This window comes from Corvus kubaryi, unplaced genomic scaffold, assembly GCF_017639235.1.
Source record: "Corvus kubaryi isolate FWS band 111438036 unplaced genomic scaffold, C.kubaryi_AGA036_p1.0 37353, whole genome shotgun sequence".
NCBI lineage: Eukaryota > Metazoa > Chordata > Aves > Passeriformes > Corvidae > Corvus > Corvus kubaryi.
Window position 1 is genome coordinate 3595823 of NW_024581115.1, and position 18102 is coordinate 3613924.

General features: G+C 45.7%; 1 protein-coding gene across 6 annotated transcripts in view; it reads left to right on the forward strand.

The window, feature by feature from the left end:
* The window catches only part of LLGL2 (LLGL scribble cell polarity complex component 2), a 33551-nt gene extending 21440 nt beyond the window's left edge, over positions 1 to 12111 (forward strand). For 2 of the 6 annotated variants that reach the window (XM_042032542.1, XM_042032545.1), the window contains exons 12-28: positions 1355 to 1572; positions 2062 to 2129; positions 3110 to 3263; positions 3361 to 3465; positions 4263 to 4555; positions 4825 to 4978; positions 5275 to 5425; positions 6109 to 6225; positions 6730 to 6896; positions 7550 to 7814; positions 8509 to 8662; positions 9199 to 9236; positions 9693 to 9740; positions 10266 to 10308; positions 10539 to 10596; positions 11025 to 11086; positions 11432 to 12111. In XM_042032542.1, coding sequence (XP_041888476.1) covers positions 1355 to 1572; positions 2062 to 2129; positions 3110 to 3263; positions 3361 to 3465; positions 4263 to 4555; positions 4825 to 4978; positions 5275 to 5425; positions 6109 to 6225; positions 6730 to 6896; positions 7550 to 7814; positions 8509 to 8662; positions 9199 to 9236; positions 9693 to 9740; positions 10266 to 10308; positions 10539 to 10596; positions 11025 to 11078 — 2087 coding nt within the window. In that variant the 3' untranslated portion in view covers positions 11079 to 11086; positions 11432 to 12111. The remainder of the gene's footprint in view (positions 1 to 1354; positions 1573 to 2061; positions 2130 to 3109; positions 3264 to 3360; positions 3466 to 4262; positions 4556 to 4824; positions 4979 to 5274; positions 5426 to 6108; positions 6226 to 6729; positions 6897 to 7549; positions 7815 to 8508; positions 8663 to 9198; positions 9237 to 9692; positions 9741 to 10265; positions 10309 to 10538; positions 10597 to 11024; positions 11087 to 11431) is intronic. The other 4 variants (XM_042032543.1, XM_042032544.1, XM_042032546.1 and 1 more) reach the window with 4 other exon arrangements.
* The last annotated feature ends 5991 nt before the right edge of the window (positions 12112 to 18102 follow it).

Consider the following 18102-nt stretch of genomic DNA (forward strand, 5'->3'; position numbering starts at 1 on the left):
TGTGCCTGCTACTTCAGCAACTTAAAATAGATTCTTGCCATAAGAAATGAGCTCAGATGTGTGTCTTTGCAGGGAAAAAAAAATGTTAAAACAGAGCACTTTTGGTTAATGTTGCCAACAGCAAACTGCAGGGCTGTAACAGTACAGGGATGATATTATTTGTTTTGTTATGAAGTCCTGTGGGCAACTGCAAATGATGGCACATAGAAAAGCAAAGTAAAACTGAACAGAAAACATTCTTTTCATGAAGAAACATAACTAATCAGTGATGTGTTGTGGCTGGGCCTAGTCAGAGGTGAAACTTGGGGTGCCTCACTAGTGATGCCAAGTACTAATTACTTGAATTTAATTTTGCTGAGTGAACAGTTGTCGATATGTACCTCTTGCAAGTGTATACCAGGTAGTCAACCAAGTAAAGGAGGGAAGTAGAAGTACAGTTTAGGAGGGAAGGTCAGGGAAAAGCTGAGTTAGGTACTTTGCTAATGGCTCTCTGTTTATCACCCCCACTCCAGTTTTACATTCACTCAGATTTCTGTAGCTGTGTTAATTGTCACTGCTGTGAACTGGCCTGTGGTTTCGGTTTTCCCCACCAGTTTGCTGCTGTGGCTGACTCGTGAGCCTTGCTGCAATAATGTCCTTGTAGACTAAATTTTTTTCACTCAAGATTTTCCACTGTAACTAGAATTAAAATTCTTGTTTGTGTCAGATGTCACCAGTCAAGCTACATTAGCATATTTCTTTTGTAGTTGTCCCTAATATACATAAGAATTATTTGGTGATGTACACATCTTTAAAAAGAAAGTCTAGAGGATGTGTCACAATGTATGAGAAGAAGAGAAAATGAAAAGAGAGCTGAATTGTAAATACTTGTCAGTTCAAGCAGAGAAGCATTCTGCAGAACCCAAGGCATTAGCATGTTTAAGCAGCTTAGCCTGGATGGACTGTGGTCCTAACACAGCACTAAATGGGTCACTGCTGGGGTGTATGCATGTCTTTCCACCCAGTGCTGTTAATTAGGTGTAGGTAGAGGAATTCTGGCTGTTACAGTAGTAGGTATGAGCTTTGTGTTACTTAGTCAGTTGTTAACAAATTTTTCATTCTGCGGTGGAATCTATTAAAAGTCACTGTCACAGTCCCAGGAGTGATGTAAAGAAACATGAATTTGCAGTAAATCTGTGTCTTCAGATTCACACTCAATAGGCCCAGTTAACACAGAAGCATTTAAAGTTTTTTCCAACAAAAATGTTGATGTGGAGCTGTGTGATTACGGTTTTCAAAGCAGCCTTACAGGAAGCTTGTTTGCACTGACCTTGGATGTCAGTTTTGTCAGCCTCAATGAGTGTTGTTTCTACAGAATTCGATGACCCCTCTGCCCTGGTGGTGCTGGCAGAAGAAGAGCTCGTGGTGATAGACTTGAAAAGTGCAGGCTGGCCAGCAGTGCACCCTCCATACCTGGCTTCCCTGCACTGCTCAGCCATCACCTGCTCTCACCACGTCTCCAACATCCCACTGAAGCTCTGGGAGCGGATTATCAGTGCTGGGAGCAAGCAGAACGTTCACTACTCCAGTATGGTATGGCAGCTTTGTGTCCCCCTGTGTGTTCCCACGTGTTTAGGACAGAGTGAGTGCCCAGGGTGTGGGTGGTCTGTGCTGCTGATGATCTGCAGAGGGTTCAGCCCCACCAGACACTGTCCTGCCTCTTAATAGGGTCGAGAAAGGCTTTTTCCCAAAGCACCACCAGTACAGTTACTCACACTGGGGAATTAAAATGTGATATTTTTTTAAGCTTTGACAAGCCAGAGGGAAAGTCTGAGTGTTCCCAGCTGTCGGGGGTAACAAAGTTCTCATGTAAAAGCATGAAGCTTCTCGGGGAAATACGTAGAATGCCTTCTAAAAGGCACAGTTGGTGTCAGAATGGGAACATGTAATGCAAACAAAAGCTGACAGCATGGACTGTTTCACTGCCACTTGCACTGGAGTTCATGCCCTCCTGCTGACTTTATATTCTCTCCACACTGTTACTGCTTAGGAGGTCACACACTTCTCTTACTGTATTTGTAGCCGTGGCCGATTGACGGTGGCACCAACATCGCTCCGGATCCTCCACAGAGGGACATGCTGCTAACAGGGTAGGTGCTGACCTGAGGACCATCAGGGACCCCTTTCCAGTTCCAGTTCCCCCTTTTGAACTAACTGCGATTTTCCTGTGGAGTTAAAGTCTGCTCATCTTGTAGGGAGGAGGCTGCAGCTTTACAGCGCAGCGTCTCAAAGCTGTGCTGCTGGCTTTGTAAAGCCAGCTGATTTTGCTGCTTCTGAGCAAACAGGTCATGATGTCCACAGATAACCCAGAAAGTGGCTGATTTTTAGTTTTGATGTGTTATCCATTCCCCCTACTCGCAAAGTGTGTAGGAGTGCAGACACTAATCCAGCCTGGTTCAAAGGCAGCAGTGTAAAAGTGGAGCTTAATCCTGCATGTTTTGAAGCATTTTTCCCTCTGCCTTACACTCTGGATCTTAAAATACAGGTTAGCTTGGACTCCTGTGTGCTTTGATCAACCTGAACAGATCCAGCTAAGTGGTGGAAGTAGCTAGAAAGAGATGGTCTCATTGCATAAAAATGTACCATTTTCTTTTCAAAGCACTTTTGAGAGTTTCAGTGGGCTGTTCCTCAGATTTCATTCTTGATGGAGCATGTTAGAAGCTCCTACCCTTGTGTTGGAAGACTGTTGCAAATTTTCACCTGGAGAACTAAGATTAAAGCTTGATTTTTTTTTTATTTTTTTTTTTTTAATTTTATTTTTTCCCTTCCCTCGCAGTAACCATATTTTTACCTGGATGAGTTTTTCCTTCCATATGCTAAGCTTTCTGCCTTTTCCATGTCTTTTTGGCGTAATCTTAAATTGGTGTAATGGTGTCAGATCACCAAGAACAGCTGGATATTAAAAAATCCCAAAAAACTAAAAACAAAATAAAACCAAAACCCACAAAAAATACCCAATTTGCCAAAAATCTTTCTGTGGTTTGTTTTTCTGTTTCTGTATTTCCCCCTCCGTTTTACCCTCCATGTGCTGTTCTCCTGTGTGATGTGTGTCCCTGTATCCTCCCCCCAGGCATGAGGATGGCACAGTGAGGTTTTGGGATGCCTCTGGTGTCTGCTTGCACCTCCTTTATAAGCTGAGCACAGTGAGAGTGTTCCTCACAGATGCTGATCCCAATGACAACATGAACACCCTGGGGGAGGATGAGTGGCCTCCACTCCGCAAGGTAAGAGAGCTGCTGCTTGTAGAAACTTTCTGAAAACCCAGGCAGTTCTGATTCCTGCCCCAGTTAAAGACCAGCCCCTCTCTGTTCTCTTGCCTAGGTTGGTACCTTTGATCCTTACAGTGATGATCCAAGACTTGGGATCCAGAAGATCTACCTGTGTAAATACAGTGGATACTTGGCTGTTGCTGGTACAGCAGGACAGGTATTGGAATATGAACAATCAACATAAACATTGTTTTCAGTGCAGGTTTCAGAGTAATCTGGAGATCTGCTTAAATTCAAAATGCTCATTTTTCTCATGGTAAATTGATCTGTTTTCTGGAAATGCTTCATGGAACCCTGCTCTGGTGAGCTCCACCTGGAGCACTGCATCCAGCACAAGGAGGACATGGAGCTGGTGGAGTGAGTCCAGAGGAGGCCACCAAGTTTGATTAGAGGGATGGAGCAGCTCTGCTCTGAGGAAAGGCTGAGAGAATTGGGATTGTTCAGCCTGGAGAAAGGAAGGTTTGGGGTCATCTAATTTGCAGCCTTCTGGTACCTGAAAGGAGCTTATGAGAAACATGGGTAGAGACTACTTACAAGGTCCTGGAGTGACAGAACAAGGGGGAGTAGCTTCAAACTGAAAGAGAGTAGGTTTAGATTAGATATTAGATAGGAAGAACTTCTTTACTGTGAGGGTGGTGAGGCACTGTAACAGGCTGCCTGGAGAAGTTGTGGATGCCCCATGCCTGAAAGTGTTTAAGGCCAGGTTGGATGGAACTCTTGACCAGAAAAGGTGTCCCTGTCCATGGCAGGAGTTAGAACTAGGTGATCTTTAAGGTGCCTTCCAACCCAAACCATTCTGGGATTTTCTGCTTTCTCTAGTTGGTATTTTAGACATTGTCTGCTGCTACTTACCTGTCCTGAGAGGTGCTATAGTTTAGTAGCTGTAGGGAAGGGCTGCAGCTTGGAGATCTGCCTGCACAGCAAAAGCTGTAGCAAAGGTTCTCTTACTTTCAGGTGCTGGTGATGGAACTGAACGACGAGGATGCAGAACACGTGGTGGACCATGCTGAAGCAGATCTCCTGCAGGACCAAGAGGGCTATCGATGGAAAGGTCACGAGAAGCTAAAAACTCGAGATGGCCCTGTTCGATTTGAAGCTGGTTTTCAGCCATTTGTCCTTGTCCAGTGTCAACCACCAGCTGTGGTCACCTCTTTGGCCCTGCACTCAGAGTGGAAGCTTGTGGCCTTTGGTACCAGTCATGGGTTTGGGCTTTTTGACCATCAGCAGAAGCAACTGGTCTTTGTCAAGTAAGTGTCATCTTTCCAGGGGGTCTGTGATAATCCTTATGTTCATGATGACCTGGAATTACTAACAAAGCAAGGTGTGATAAGTGATTTCTCAAGAGCTGTCACTGTAGCAAGAAGCTCTGCTTCTTTTTTCTCCACCATTGAAGATCTTCCAGAATATATAAGTGTGTTCCAACATTCGTGTGGATACTTAGGATACTTGTTGGACTCTTGGGAGCAATTGCCACTCAGTAGAAAGTGACCACGTGGCTACTGTCTCCCTCTTCCAGGTGCACACTGCATCCCAGTGACCAGTTGGCCTTAGAAGGTCCCCTGTCTCGGGTGAAATCCTTGAAGAAGTCCCTCCGTCAGTCATTCCGGCGGATCAGAAGAAGCCGCGTGTCCAGTAGGAAGCGGCGAGGAGGTAGTGGGAATGCCTCAGAGGTGAGGGCTTCACCTTTTTGGGGTCTGTCTGTTTACAGCTTGGAGCCTGCTGAGACTGCTTAGAGCAGGAGGTGGTCTCAGCCCTGCTATCAAATCAGTAGCTATTGGTCTGAGGGAAAAATGGCAATTTCTGATGCTGTTCTGTTAGATAAAAACAGGCACATTTTTAGAGAAGATCAGTTCAGAGGACAAGTTCACTGGTGTGACCCTGCTGTGCCTTTCTATTGCTGCCACCCCCCCTCTCTCTCCCTGCTGTGTCTATCCCTGACTGACAATGTGTCTCCTCATCTGTGAAGGTGCAAGAAGCAAATGCCAAGTTTGACCAGGACGCATTGCAGGAGATGGAACTTGCTCCAGTCCAGCGCAAGATCGAAGCCCGCTCGGCAGAAGACTCTTTCACTGGCTTTGTGCGAACCTTGTATTTTGCTGATACCTTTCTGAGAGACAGTGAGTAGGAAAAGCATCTCTCTCTTCTTCCAAATGGGTTTTTACTTCTTCTGCCAAGGAGTGTATTAGGATTTACTGCCAGGAAAACTCGGCACCTCCTGTGTCCTACTTTGTGCTGTGCTGAAAAACCAATATAGAACAAGAGCATATGTTGTCATGCAGAATTGTTATTTAGCCATTCTGGGCTGCTGGCTAGTCCGAAGCAAGTGGCAGTTCATCTTTGAATCAAGTCTTTATGTATGATTTTCAAATGGGCTGGAATGGCATCTGACTTTTTAGTATAAACTTTTCTTTCTCTCATTGCTCTGAAGTTCACCCCTATCTCCAGCAGAGCCTTTTAATTTTGGTGAAGGTGGGGGGGCTGGTTGTGCATCTGAGCCCAAACTGGTACCATGCACAAGTTTACTCTGCTCCTGTGTGATATAAATGTGTGAAAACTGGACACAGCAGTTGTGGTGGTTCGTGTGGTGGTACTTTTGCCTTTGCTCACGTGCAGCGTCCTTTCTGAGGGCTGCTGGTGTATTGGGAAAAGAATGGTAAGAACTTCCAGTTTGCCTGGCAAGTCCCCCCAGATACAAAGCTATTTAAGGTGCAAACAGAGGGAGGTTTTTATAGCCAGGGAAAGCTGTTGCTGAAGGGTGTCATGGATGGTGCCTTGCTCATGGGCCTTTTTGTTGTTCCAGGCTCCCGGCACTGCCCGTCCCTGTGGGCTGGCACCAATGGAGGGACAGTCTACGCCTTCTGTTTACGTGTTCCTCCAGCAGAGAGGAGGATGGATGAGCCTGTGAGGGCAGAGCAGGGTAAGTGCCTGGTGAAAGCAGAGTTCTGCTGGGTCTGAGCCATCACTCACAGGAGTTACGGGCAGAAAAGCAGGATGGCTCAATTAGTGCTGTTTATCAGTGACTGGAGCCAAGTGTGGCAGTGTCTGAGCTAAGCAGTGCTCACTGCAGCAGCTGAACTGGAGCTCCAGCACTGCTTCATGTGCCTCAGCCTCGTTTCCTACTCACTTCAGAAATGTGAATTTTTGTCAGCTGTCACTGAAGTTTGCCATCAACCCTTGCTGCACATGTCCCTTGTTCTGACAGCTGGGCCTGATGTCTTTATGTAACAATGGTTTCTGTTTAACACAGATCAGTCCAGTCAGAATGCCCTTCAACTGCTAAATCTTTTTAGGCAGCATTTCTATAACCACAGTATATAGGTCTCCAGCTCTGAGAGGATGTGAATGAGTTTCTAACAGTGTCTCTGACTAGACTCCTGTTTGTTTTTTCTGTTTGTTTTCCCTCCTTATCTTGCCTGTCTAGCCAAAGAGATTCAGCTGATGCACAGGGCTCCCGTTGTGGGGATACTTGTGTTGGATGGACGCAGCACTCCCCTCCCGGAACCTCTAGAAGTAGCACATGACCTTTCCAAGAGTCCTGATATGCAAGGCAGCCACCAGCTGCTGGTGGTATCTGAAGAGCAATTTAAGGTGAATGTCACCTCTTAAAGGGGGGGAGGTGCCTATGAACTGTGCATGAAATCTGCTAAAGCACTGCGCACAGCTCAGTGGAGAGAGAACTCTTGGGTGTGCTGGTTCTCCTGTACCTGAATAACAGCCATGGGACAGCATTTCTGTTTGGTGCAGTCCATAAATCAGATGTGTGCTGGTGAGCTGGGTGTTCAGCATAGTGCTGAATAAAGAAATTTTATGCCTATATTACATTATACTCTTCGGACAAGGCTGCTTCTGCTTTTGGGTAAGAGCTTTTCTGTGGTGAGTGCACAAGCAGGAATTTGTAGGTATGTTTGTGAAGTAGCTTAAAGGTTTCTTGTTTTGCACACTTAACTCAAACCCTGTTCTCTTTCTATAATAGTTTGTAGCCAAATAGGGAAGAGTTTTGGAAAAATAGGGGAGAAGTACAGTAACAGCCTGAAGGGTAAAACCGATGTCAGAACAGAGACAGATTCTCACGCTGCCTGTGGCTGATTCCTTCTTGTGAGCAGGGGGTTGGCTCTGGTTACACCTGTGTGTATTCCCTGTGAATGGAAACATTGTCCAGGGAGGGAGCAGCAGATGTCCCAGGGAGCTGCTGCTGCTGCCTTTGTGCAGGAAGAGGTGTCAGTGTCTCGTTTCTGTGACAGGTCTTCACGTTGCCCAAGGTCAGCTCCAAGCTGAAGCTGAAGCTGACAGCCCTGGAGGGCTGCAGGGTACGGAAGGTGACAGTTGCCAACTTCGGCAGCTGCAAGACCGACGATTACAGCGAGAACGACCTGGCAGTGCTGACCAACCTGGGAGACATCCAGATCATCTCCCTGCCCTTCCTCAAGTTACAGATCCGCTACCCCTGCATCCGCAAGGAGGATGTGAGTGGCATTGCATCCTGTGTCTTCACCAAATATGGCCAAGGTGAGGTGGGCTTCCCCCAAATCATCCCTCTTATTGTGTGTTTGAGACAGTGGGAAAGGGCTTAGTGTTTACAGCTGGCTGTGTACACATGTGAGAGTATTTCAGAAATGTGTTCGTTGTGTGTTTCCAGGCAGTAGCAGCTCCCAACAGGTACCAACACATGAGTTAGCAGAAGCAGGAGTGAGTTTATTCCATTACTGTTAACGAATACAGTGGTTTTCAGCTTGGATGTGCTCCTTAGGTAACTTGCACCTGGCCACCCTCCTCTTGTCTGGTGTGAGGGAATGGCTCTCCAAGCAGCAGGCTCTGGGGAAATGTCTCCACTGTGCCTCCTGTACATGCCTGTGGCTCAGCACTCACGTTGCAAAACTGGGATCCAGCATCTTATGGCTGCTGAAGATGGATTGCTGCTTTCCAGTTCATTTCTTGCATCTTTCTGTGCTGTTTTTCCTAAGTGTCAGCACAGGACAGCAGACATCTCTCTCAGCATAATCTTAAATTGCACAGTCTCTAGGCTAACCAGAGGGGGGAGCTGGGTAATATCTTCCTCAATGATCCCTCCTTGCTTAGGTAGAAGGAAAAGCAAACCCTTTCTGCCAACAGACCACGCCTAGATCTGTTCTTTTTTTGGATCACCTTTGGTTCTGGAACTGTTTCCTGAGAATTGCCCTTGTAAATTCCCAAACACCTGTAGGTTTCTATCTGATCTCGCCGTCGGAGTTTGAGAGGTTTTCCCTTTCCACCAAATGGTTGGTGGAGCCCCGGTGCATCGTGGACATGCCAGAAGTGACAAGCAACAATCAAGTGCACAACAAGTCTGGCACAGAGAATGCTGCAAGAAAATCCAGGTAAACTCTGTAATACTCTTGCACACTGACTGTGTCTGAGTAGGGAGGAAAAAAAAAAACCCCTTTGAAGTTATTTTCTATGGAGGGACTGGCATCAGGAAATGTAACCTTCCCCCTGATGGTTTTCCTACTTGGAGTACATTTGGTAGGACACAGCAGGAAGCACTGGAACTGGTATCCCTAAGCTGGAGTCACTAACTTAGGGCAAGCCCTGGCTTGCTTTGCTTGTTCCCAAGTGCTGGAGCTGAGCTGTTGCTTTGTGAAGGGAAATCCAGCGTTCCTCCTCTCCTCTTGGAACAGAGTAACAGTAGATCTGACACTCACAGAGATCCTACAGGAATTTTATTTGAAGAGGTTATTAGTGTTCTGTGGTGTCTGCAGACTTCTGCATCACCAGCATGTGGTGAAGCCCTTCCTACACTCAGCAAACCATTTAGTTGATGTGCACTGGAGCTTCTTTCAGCTGCCAGGAACAGTTCTCTGCACCCCTGTGCCTCAGCATCAGTAATTGTTTTCTGTCTCCTTTCCTTTTTTAGGGGACCAGGAAAGAGTCCAGGTGACTGTGGAGAAGATGGTAAGTGAAAAAAAATAAGTGTACTAAAGGTAGCATGGTGATGTGTAAACCTCAAAATGTCTTTCCTATTGCTACAGTTGATATTTTCTACCTAAGAAAAATAAGGAAAAATAAGGAGGGATGTGAGGGAAACATAGTGACCTGCCTGGATGGTATTTTAGTTGACACCTCTGAAGTAAATTGTGTGTGGAAGATTCCCTTAAAGGTTAGAACAGAGTTTTTGCTGGAGGAAAGGTCTGAAATTATTTGAATCTTCTGTTATCCAAACTAGTATTGCTGGAAAATACAGTTCAGTGTGTGAGATTCAAGGATTAGTTGTGAAGCATTCAGTAAAGTCAAAAAGTACTTAACGTGGGGGAAAAATCCAGTTCCATTGTGGGTTTCCAAAACTGCACTTATTTCAGGTAAAGGGGAGAATATTGTTAGGTGAAAGCTTTTTTCCCTACTCTTTTTTAGGAAGGAAGTCTGGGAGGCTGATGGAACATGCCTTACTCAATGACGAAAGTGAGTGAGATGAAGTCTTGCTGCTGAGAGGGAAGGTGCCTTTCTGGGTGGGAAAAGAAGAAAACTGCTGGGAATTTTGTGGATTCTAGTTCCAAGGGATCTGCAATTACTGGTAGAAATGCTGGGTTGTCTTGAATCCCCAGAAATGAGGGGTTGGACAGATAACCATGCCCTCGGGCAGGGTTGTTCTGCAGAGCTTCGTTCCCTGCTGAGATAAGAGAAGGATCTTTATTTCCAGTAGGACTTGTGTAAGATGACAGCTGGAACAGACAGTTCCTTTGGAGCTCTGGTACACGGGGATTGGCAATGTTTCCTCTGGCAAACAACTGCTTCAGTCCTGTGTGCCAGCCTGCCCAGTAAAAACCTGGTGCTGTTGAAGAGGCAGTGGTGATCCAAGGACTGACCTCTGAGCTGTGGGAGGCAGGTTCTGGAGGCTGTTCATGGGGAGGTGGAATGTGGTCAGGCAGCTGCCTCAAAGCAGATCCCCTCTGGTTTGGCTCACTCATTTAACCCTCTGCTTTCCAGAAGTGCTGAAGGAGATCCAGAGTACTCTGGAGGGAGGCAGAGGGTGAGTATCAGCCCACTTCTCTTCCTGATGGCTGGGGCTGGCTGGGGGAGGGCAGCTTGAGGTGACAGCAGGGGGGTGCCCACCTGATGGCAGGGATCCTTGTGCTGGAATCTGGTCATGTGTGCATCCCACAAGCTACCAAAGGGCAATAATGCGAGTCAGGTTCTCTTTCACATGCTGTCCCTTGGCGTTTTTTATGAATAATGCTTTGTCTCTTTCTCTCCGAAAAGCAGGAGAGATCACATTCCCACATCCCCAAGGAACAGGACTCTGAGTATTCGCATACAGGTTTCTATTTGTGTCAACCCATGCTGATCTAAGGGCAGGCCACACGGGCTTAGTTGGTCAAGGATGGGACTCTGGAGTTTTAATCCTGGCTTGACACTGTCCCTTGGATGTGTTCAGTGTCTCTGCTCCCATTCTGTCTCTACAATAGAGCTGAGCTACCACCACGGCTGCGGGGCTTTATCTCATCTCCCTAGAATGGTCAAGGGACAGGGGCTACCAAGTGTAGGCAAAGGACTACTGTCTGCAACGGATGCAGGAAGCTTGGTGGGGTTGGTAACTGCTGGTGTGGAAGGATCAGTGACTGCCTGACATGCTCTGCTCTGTGCACTTCCTCTGGACACTACCTCATCCTGGTCTTCTGTCAGCCTCTGGGAGTGGATGGGATGAGACTGCATTGCAATAAGGAATCTCTTCTTGTGTCATTGCAGGAGCTATGCAGAAAGAAATTCGGCAAGAAGTCCGTTAGGACACGGACTAAGTAATGGAGGAGGTAGGTGAGGCTGAAGATATTTGAAGTAGCCAAAGGAGGCAGAAAGTAGAATGAAATTTCTTTATAAAATTCAGCTTATTTAAACGCTTTGTGCAGAGCTCTGACCCGAATTTTCAGGGTGAGAATCTGCTGGCTGCGTGGTGTGTGAGCACTGCTCAGTGCCTTACATGCTGAAGTGGTAAAGGAAGAGCTAAAAATCCTTTGAAGGCTCCTGAGTCTTATCACAAAGTGAGCTGGTGAGGTAGCCAGAACTCCCAGCAACAATCTGAGCATATCAACTCATTAGCTCTCATTAGCTTTCAATGCCTGCCTTTTAAAATGGCTTTGCATTTTTCCCTGCTACAGCAGATTGACCAGAACTCACTGAGGACTTCCTGGCATTGGATCGAGTGCCATAACACTACTGACTGGGCAAACCGTCCCTGGGGAGAAGGCACCAGTGCTCCCAGCAGCCAGACTGGGGAGCTGCAGCTCGTGTGCTGTGCTTGCTGCCTCTGCCTCCCCTTTAGTGCCTCTTGGAGACCTCTCCTGCTGGAGCCTGCCTTGCTTTAGGACAGCAGTGGATGCCAGGTCTGATGCACCACAAGCCTCTGAGTACATCTAACATTCAAATGTTTGCACATTTCTCTTTTCTACTGGGCTGGGTTTTAAATTATAAATGTTTTACTGCCTTGGCGCAGGATTTTAATAAACGCACACTGTTACCTCCAACAATTATTTTTTGTACAATTTTTTAAAATCTTATGGGTATTTCAGTTTTAACGGAAACATTTAGAAATTTACTTTAAGGAAAAAAAAACATCAAGTAATATATGCTAGATTCCTGTGGCTGCTGTATGTGGTATCTGAATGAGTAATTTTGGGGTTTGTTTGTTATGGTACTGTTAACTGGCTTTATGGATTTGGGTAGAATCTATTTTTGTAGCCATCCAAATCGGAGGAAAACTAACTGAATTTGATTTTTGTTTCAACACTACATTGCTCTTTTTTTTTTTGGAAATAAAATTCTGAATTCCCTTTTGTGATCCTTGTCTCCTCTCATATCTATTCTGTCCTTCAGCAGCTTCTTTCACATTGCCCACAGATCCCTGGGAGAAGGTGGAGCTGCCCTCTCTGAGCTGAGGGGCAAAGAGCACTGCTGGAGGTGAAGCAAGGGTGGTGGGTGGGAGAAGCAAAGTGATTGTGTCACCATCCTGCAATCCCTACGGGATGGGGCTGGTGCCAGGAAAGGCCCTGGTTCAGATTATGGTTCCTGGAAGGTTATTGCTGGTTTGTCCTGGAATACTGTGGGTGATAACACTGAAGGGAGACAGGATTGATCTGGCAGTGCTGCTGTGCTATCTGCCAGTGGATTTGGAATTGAAGCTGGTGAAACTGCATAGAGCAGTTTGCTCCTCGTTAAAAATTTCCTTCCTTTATCCCTCACCTAACACCACTTTTTTTTTTTCCAGCTAAGAAAAAGAACAAAGTATTCTGAAATTTCTCCCCTGTAACTTGCTTGTAGCCCTGACAGCCAGTGAGGAAGAACTAAATCCTCCTGGAATGGTGCTGAGTTGCTGTCCTTGGCATGCTTTGGAAACCTCTCCTTGGAAGCTCTCTTGTTTCGGGCTCTGTCTTGATCTTCCCAAGCAAGGCTTGAGGGATCCTTTCCTACCTGCAACACTTGGATGGCACATTCTGTTCTGCAGGAAAAAATGGTTGTGGAGTTGCTCAGGTGGTGCTTCAGGCACCCTTCCTTCTACAAGTACTAATACCTCCTTTGAGACCTAATTTATTGCTAATGAGGTTTTAGAGAGCCTTCTCTTTCAGTTTCCATTTCCAAAGTAGTTTTCACTTCCTTATTTCTGTTTGCTTCATTATTTCCTTGTCTCTTGCTGCAGAACTGAGGCTGGCAGGGAGGTGTCCTGCTGTTTCCACCTCTTGTGCCAGGCACTGATGCTGCAAATTTACAGGAAATTATGGTTTAATCAGCAGCTTCTGAGCTGGTGTGACCCTGTGCATGTGCATCATCCTGGTGCACCCAGCTGCTTCTTTCTGCTCCTCACAGATGGACTGATTCTAAAGCCTTTTCTGAGTATTTGCTTGTTGGCAGGCTTGGGAGAAGAGATGGGACAGTCCTGCTCAGAAGAGGCAGAAGCAATTTATTATCTTCTCCCTATTTTCACCCACATAACTTGAAAAGTCCAGTAGGTCCACTGAAAGAGTGAGGGAGTCACAAAAATGCTGCCATTACTTGTAGACCCTAAATTGCATTTAGATTCAAAACCAACAGCGACAGAAAAATTAATCCAGGCTTCTTATTTTCCTCAGAGTACAGACCTGACTACAAATGGAATTGAGTAGTTTAGGGGTATGTGCTGAGATAATGGCAGATTTTTTTTCTAGCAGAGCTTTGGAACTGAAGGATTCACTGGAATGAGCTCCTTGACTCGTGGGCAGAGATGTTAAGAATCCTTTTAGAGCTGCTATGCCTAAAATATAAGAGAAATTGCAAAGGGACAAAGCAAGGCAAGACTGGAACTCAGGAACTGTGCTTTCAGTTGTGTTCTGAGCTGAGCAGGAGGGGATGGAAAGGCTTGTGACAGTATTAGGGTGCATTTATGTGCTGTCAGAAAACGAGCAGCAAGTAAAATCGGTGATGGGATGAGATGGTCGTGAAGGGCGGAGCCTTCAATGAATGATTGTAAGCAGCTTTTGAATGTAGTGGGGGAAAAAAATCCCTCTTCATCTCTCCCTTTCAGGAACTGCCTTCTGAGCCTCGTGGTTACTCTTAGCCTGCCCCTCAGCTGACAGTAGAAATAATGGCCTGTTTCTGATCAGAGGATTCAGCTGCTGCCAAACCCCTCGAATTTTGTGCCTACCTCTACTTTTCACTTGAACTGCTTGTCTGGGATCTGATAGAAGTTTGCTGGCCCTCTCCAAGAGCTAATGCTTTAATGCTTGGAAGCACTCCAAGGGCTCGTTGGCCCTTATTAAGGTTATTGCCAGTCAGGCTTTGGCAGTGCTTTCCCCTTCTGCTTCGTGCAGCCTCACTGGGCTCTGGCACTGGGAAGTGTCCCTGGCTGCAGGACACGAGCTGCTGTTAACACTGACTTGAAAGAATCCTTCCAGCCATGCTGGCACAGTGTTCCCTGACCCCCACAGACCCACTGCTCTGCAGAGGGGAGAGTCTTGGATCACAACTGAAGAATAAATTTTCCACATCTGAGTACACATATTGGGTCCTTAATATGGGATGCTGTTTTATAGTGGCCTGAGTTTTAGGTCAAATGCTTTCTGGTAACGTGAGCTCTTTTATAGGGTGGTGTGTTTGCTGCCAAAATTCTCTACTCCTAGAAAAGCTTGGCCTGGAGCTCTTTTTTTTTTTTTTTTTCAACTTTTCAGTAGTAATGCAAGCTTTCCTCAGATGTTTAGCAACTGATTATTTGCAGAATTTGTCTAACAGTTCTATTGGAAGAACATCATGTTGGAAGGAAAAGTACTTTTCGTCTTGGTCATGAAGCCTGAGGCCTGTCTGGTTAGTGAGAGAATGAATTTTTTTTTTTTTTTTTTTTTTTACAGGTTAATTGGTCTGTTTCTTAGAATATGGTTTGTGTCTATGGCAGCTCAACTAAATTCATGCCTGGACTATGGTCCTAAATTCAGCCTCCAAACCACTGCCTATGTGGCCTCATGGACTGGGATGTCTTTGATTAGAGCAGGAACTGGTATGACTGAAAGATGAGACAGACTTTAGTGGAAATTTGCTTCTAAATCCCAGCAGTCCTTGCTGAACCACGTTAGACTTTGTTATCTCTCTCAAGCAAAGACCAAGGTTGTGTTGCAGCTGTAGCTGATTCCCTGGGGTAATCCAGGTGGAAAAATTCCTTCAGTATCTGCCACAAGCCCTTGGTCACAGGGAACTCAATGCTTTCACTCACAGCCACAAGCCCCAAAGTGCTCGGATTATTTCCATGCAGCACCTCAACCTCTTTCTCCAGCACGATGATGATGATGATGATGGGGGTGTTTGACACGCTTTCCAGGTTAGGTGCAGCTTCCCAGAGGACCTGCAAATCCCTGTGTGAAAAGGCTGCTGTAGCAGTAGGATGGTCCTCGAGATCATCCTGGTGTTGGTTAATTTGTCCCAACTGTAGCTTAGGTAGAAACAGCCTCTCTCAAGTATGATTTTCTTGCAATGAAACTGTCATAGCACCAAACTCCTTGTTTCCATCTTGCCTCTCGTGCCTTTTGTGCATGTTGGCTGATCCATGGAGGGATGGGTTTGCTGGGAACACAACCAAGACAGGAGAGCTAAAAGGCTCCTTGCACTTGTGGCCTGTTTCAGTATGGAGGAAAACAGATACTTTGAGGCTCTTCCCTCTGCTCACCTCTTCCCCAGCTAAATGAGTAGAAACTGAGGCTCTCCATCTCTTTGTGGCACAGCTCTTGTATGCAGAACTAAGTTGTATTTTAAAAGAGCATTTTGGCAAGGGAGCCCTCTTTAAGATGGATGGTCCTGAGCACATGCTGACAGCATCAGGCAGAGTCACCCGGGGTTGGAAGGACCTGTACCTCCAAGGGCAGAGCCCAGCCTGTCCCTGACTCTTCCCCTTCAAAAGACAAGGATCTCTTCCTCCTGTTTGCTTCTCTGGCAGATGAGTCTGTGCACTGTGTGCTTATTCCTCCAGCCTCTGCATGTTGTTCATTTGTTTAAAATCGTGTTCTCTGCTTATGCTTAAGGCAGGGACTTCAAAAAATGGAGCTCGGATTCTGCTTACACTCTTCTTCCTTAAAGGGAACTTATCTTTATCAGATTGTTGTGCTGAGCCCTTGAAAAACAGGCTGAGCTCTTAAAAAAAACCAAATTGGCAACACAGGGACATCTCTGAGCTGCTGAACATCACCCCAAAGTCAGATATTGCAGCTCAAGCCCTGATGGGGTAAGAGTCCAAGGAAGCAGAGAATATGGCAGGATCAAGAAAAGGCTTGGTGTTATTTCTTAGGCAATGTATTGAGGCAAAAGTGGCTTCAGCTATAGCTGAGGGAGCTTTATTCCAAACTGCAAGTTAGCCACAGGAGTGGAATTTGGGAGAGGTATTTTTCAAGGGTGTGATTGTTCCGCAGACAAACACATCCTCCTGACTTTATTCTGACACAGATAAGAGCAGATGAAATGCAGGCTGTGACCAAAGGAGGTATCGCAGTCCTTAATCAGTTTGATTACCTGTGATCTTGTCAGTGCTGTGACAATTTGCTCACAGTTCAGACCTGGTGATATTTGCCTGTGCTTTCATTACAGGAAGATGTTTTGAATGTCAAATGTAACGAAGATGGGGAAAAAAAATCCATCTCAAGGAAATTCAGTTCTGTTAAAGTAGATCCATGAGGCACAGTTTCTGGAAATAATAAAACTTAAGCATTAAGTGATAGTTACTTACTATGGAATTAACCTTTAAAAAAGACTGGTTTAATTTTATACTTAACTTTCTGGAGCTCCACAGCAGGTGGCAATACCTCAGCCCTAAAGGCTCCTGGAGCTCTTTGCTGAAGAGCAGTGTCAGTCCAGGCACTGGGATTTCTGTTGGGCAGCATCCAGGGTCCATCCTTAAAACCCCTTGTTTTGGGACTGTGGTAAGTGGTACATGAGGATTTCAAAGTAAAATAATACCACGTCATCTCTCTGAAGTGCTTTGCCCTTTTAAACCCTCGGATCTTGGATTGGATGGAAACCACTCCTGCTCCAATTAATCTCTGTTAATAACTGATGTTGCACAGGCAGATTCCTCCTGACAGTTCTCTGTGCCCGTTCAGCTGTTCCTTAGAGGTTTGTTTCTTCAAACCATTAAAAAATCCTGTTTGAGGGTAAGATCTTCAACTACTAATTTTTAGTGCACAAGAAAAATGCTCATTTCTCAGTAACTCAGTTCACAGGCATGAATTAATGTATCAGAGTTCCATGTGCCTCATTAATTAATAACATGGGAGGCAGGTACCATTAACGTGGTAGATTTTCTTTGAGGAGAAGGAACAGAAAGTAGCTGTGATAATTTCTTGTTCTGCATCTGCTTATGCACAGAAAGAACTCTTCATTGGTTTCCTGCATGGAAGTGGCTCAAATTCTATAAACCATTTCCTTGTCACAGTGATGTCTGGTGAGAGAGATTTATGTGAGGATCTCTTCTGTGCACAGGGAGGTGAGACCTCTCATAAAATGAGGAGAGATCTATGTACAGAAGATTAAGGGAGTTAAATATCTGCAGTGGAACAGAGCATAAGATACAGGGCAGTTAATATTAAATGAGAGAAAATGTTTGTCATCCTGTAAAATAAATGTCAAGTTTGGAAGCAATCCCCTTGAAAAGAGTCTTTGAGTGTCTTCAACTGCCTGGCTCAGCAAACAACTCCCAGTTTGTTTCAGATCTTCAGCAGCGAAGCATAATAACAGTGCCTGTGCCTCAAAAGTGTAAAGACAATATCACAGGGCATAAAAAATGTGAGTGGCCTGGTGTCTCATGAAAGTCTGTTAGTCTACTGTAGGATAATCTGCTTTTCACAGAGCCTCTGTCCAAGTTTGCAAACCAAACTTTCTTCCAGGTACTGTGGCCTTCCTGTACCCTCCTCCTCATTCCCTCCCGGAGTTCAGGAGCTCCAAAAGAGTTTCACCTTTGTGGCTGAGGTCTGTGCTGCCCTCCCATGCTGCTTCTTCCTGCTCCCTTTCTTCTGTTGGTGCACATCTGTGCTTTTAAATTTGATTTTTAGCTAACTAATGCCTTATGATCTGGAGTAAGGGAATAACCAGCAAGAGCAATTCCAGGCAAGCAGACCACTCATTTAAGAGGAAGCTCAGCATTAGGTCAGCTTACCTGTAAGACCAAATTGCACTGAGGTGACCACCAGAACTGGTGCAAAGGAAACAGCTGGGCAATGTAGAAGAAAGACCCTGGAAGGAAGGAGTGGCCCCACAAAGTCACTCTGGCTGTAACATGAGACCTCACCGTTAGCTGCATGATTCCTTCTACCTTTATCTCTGCAAG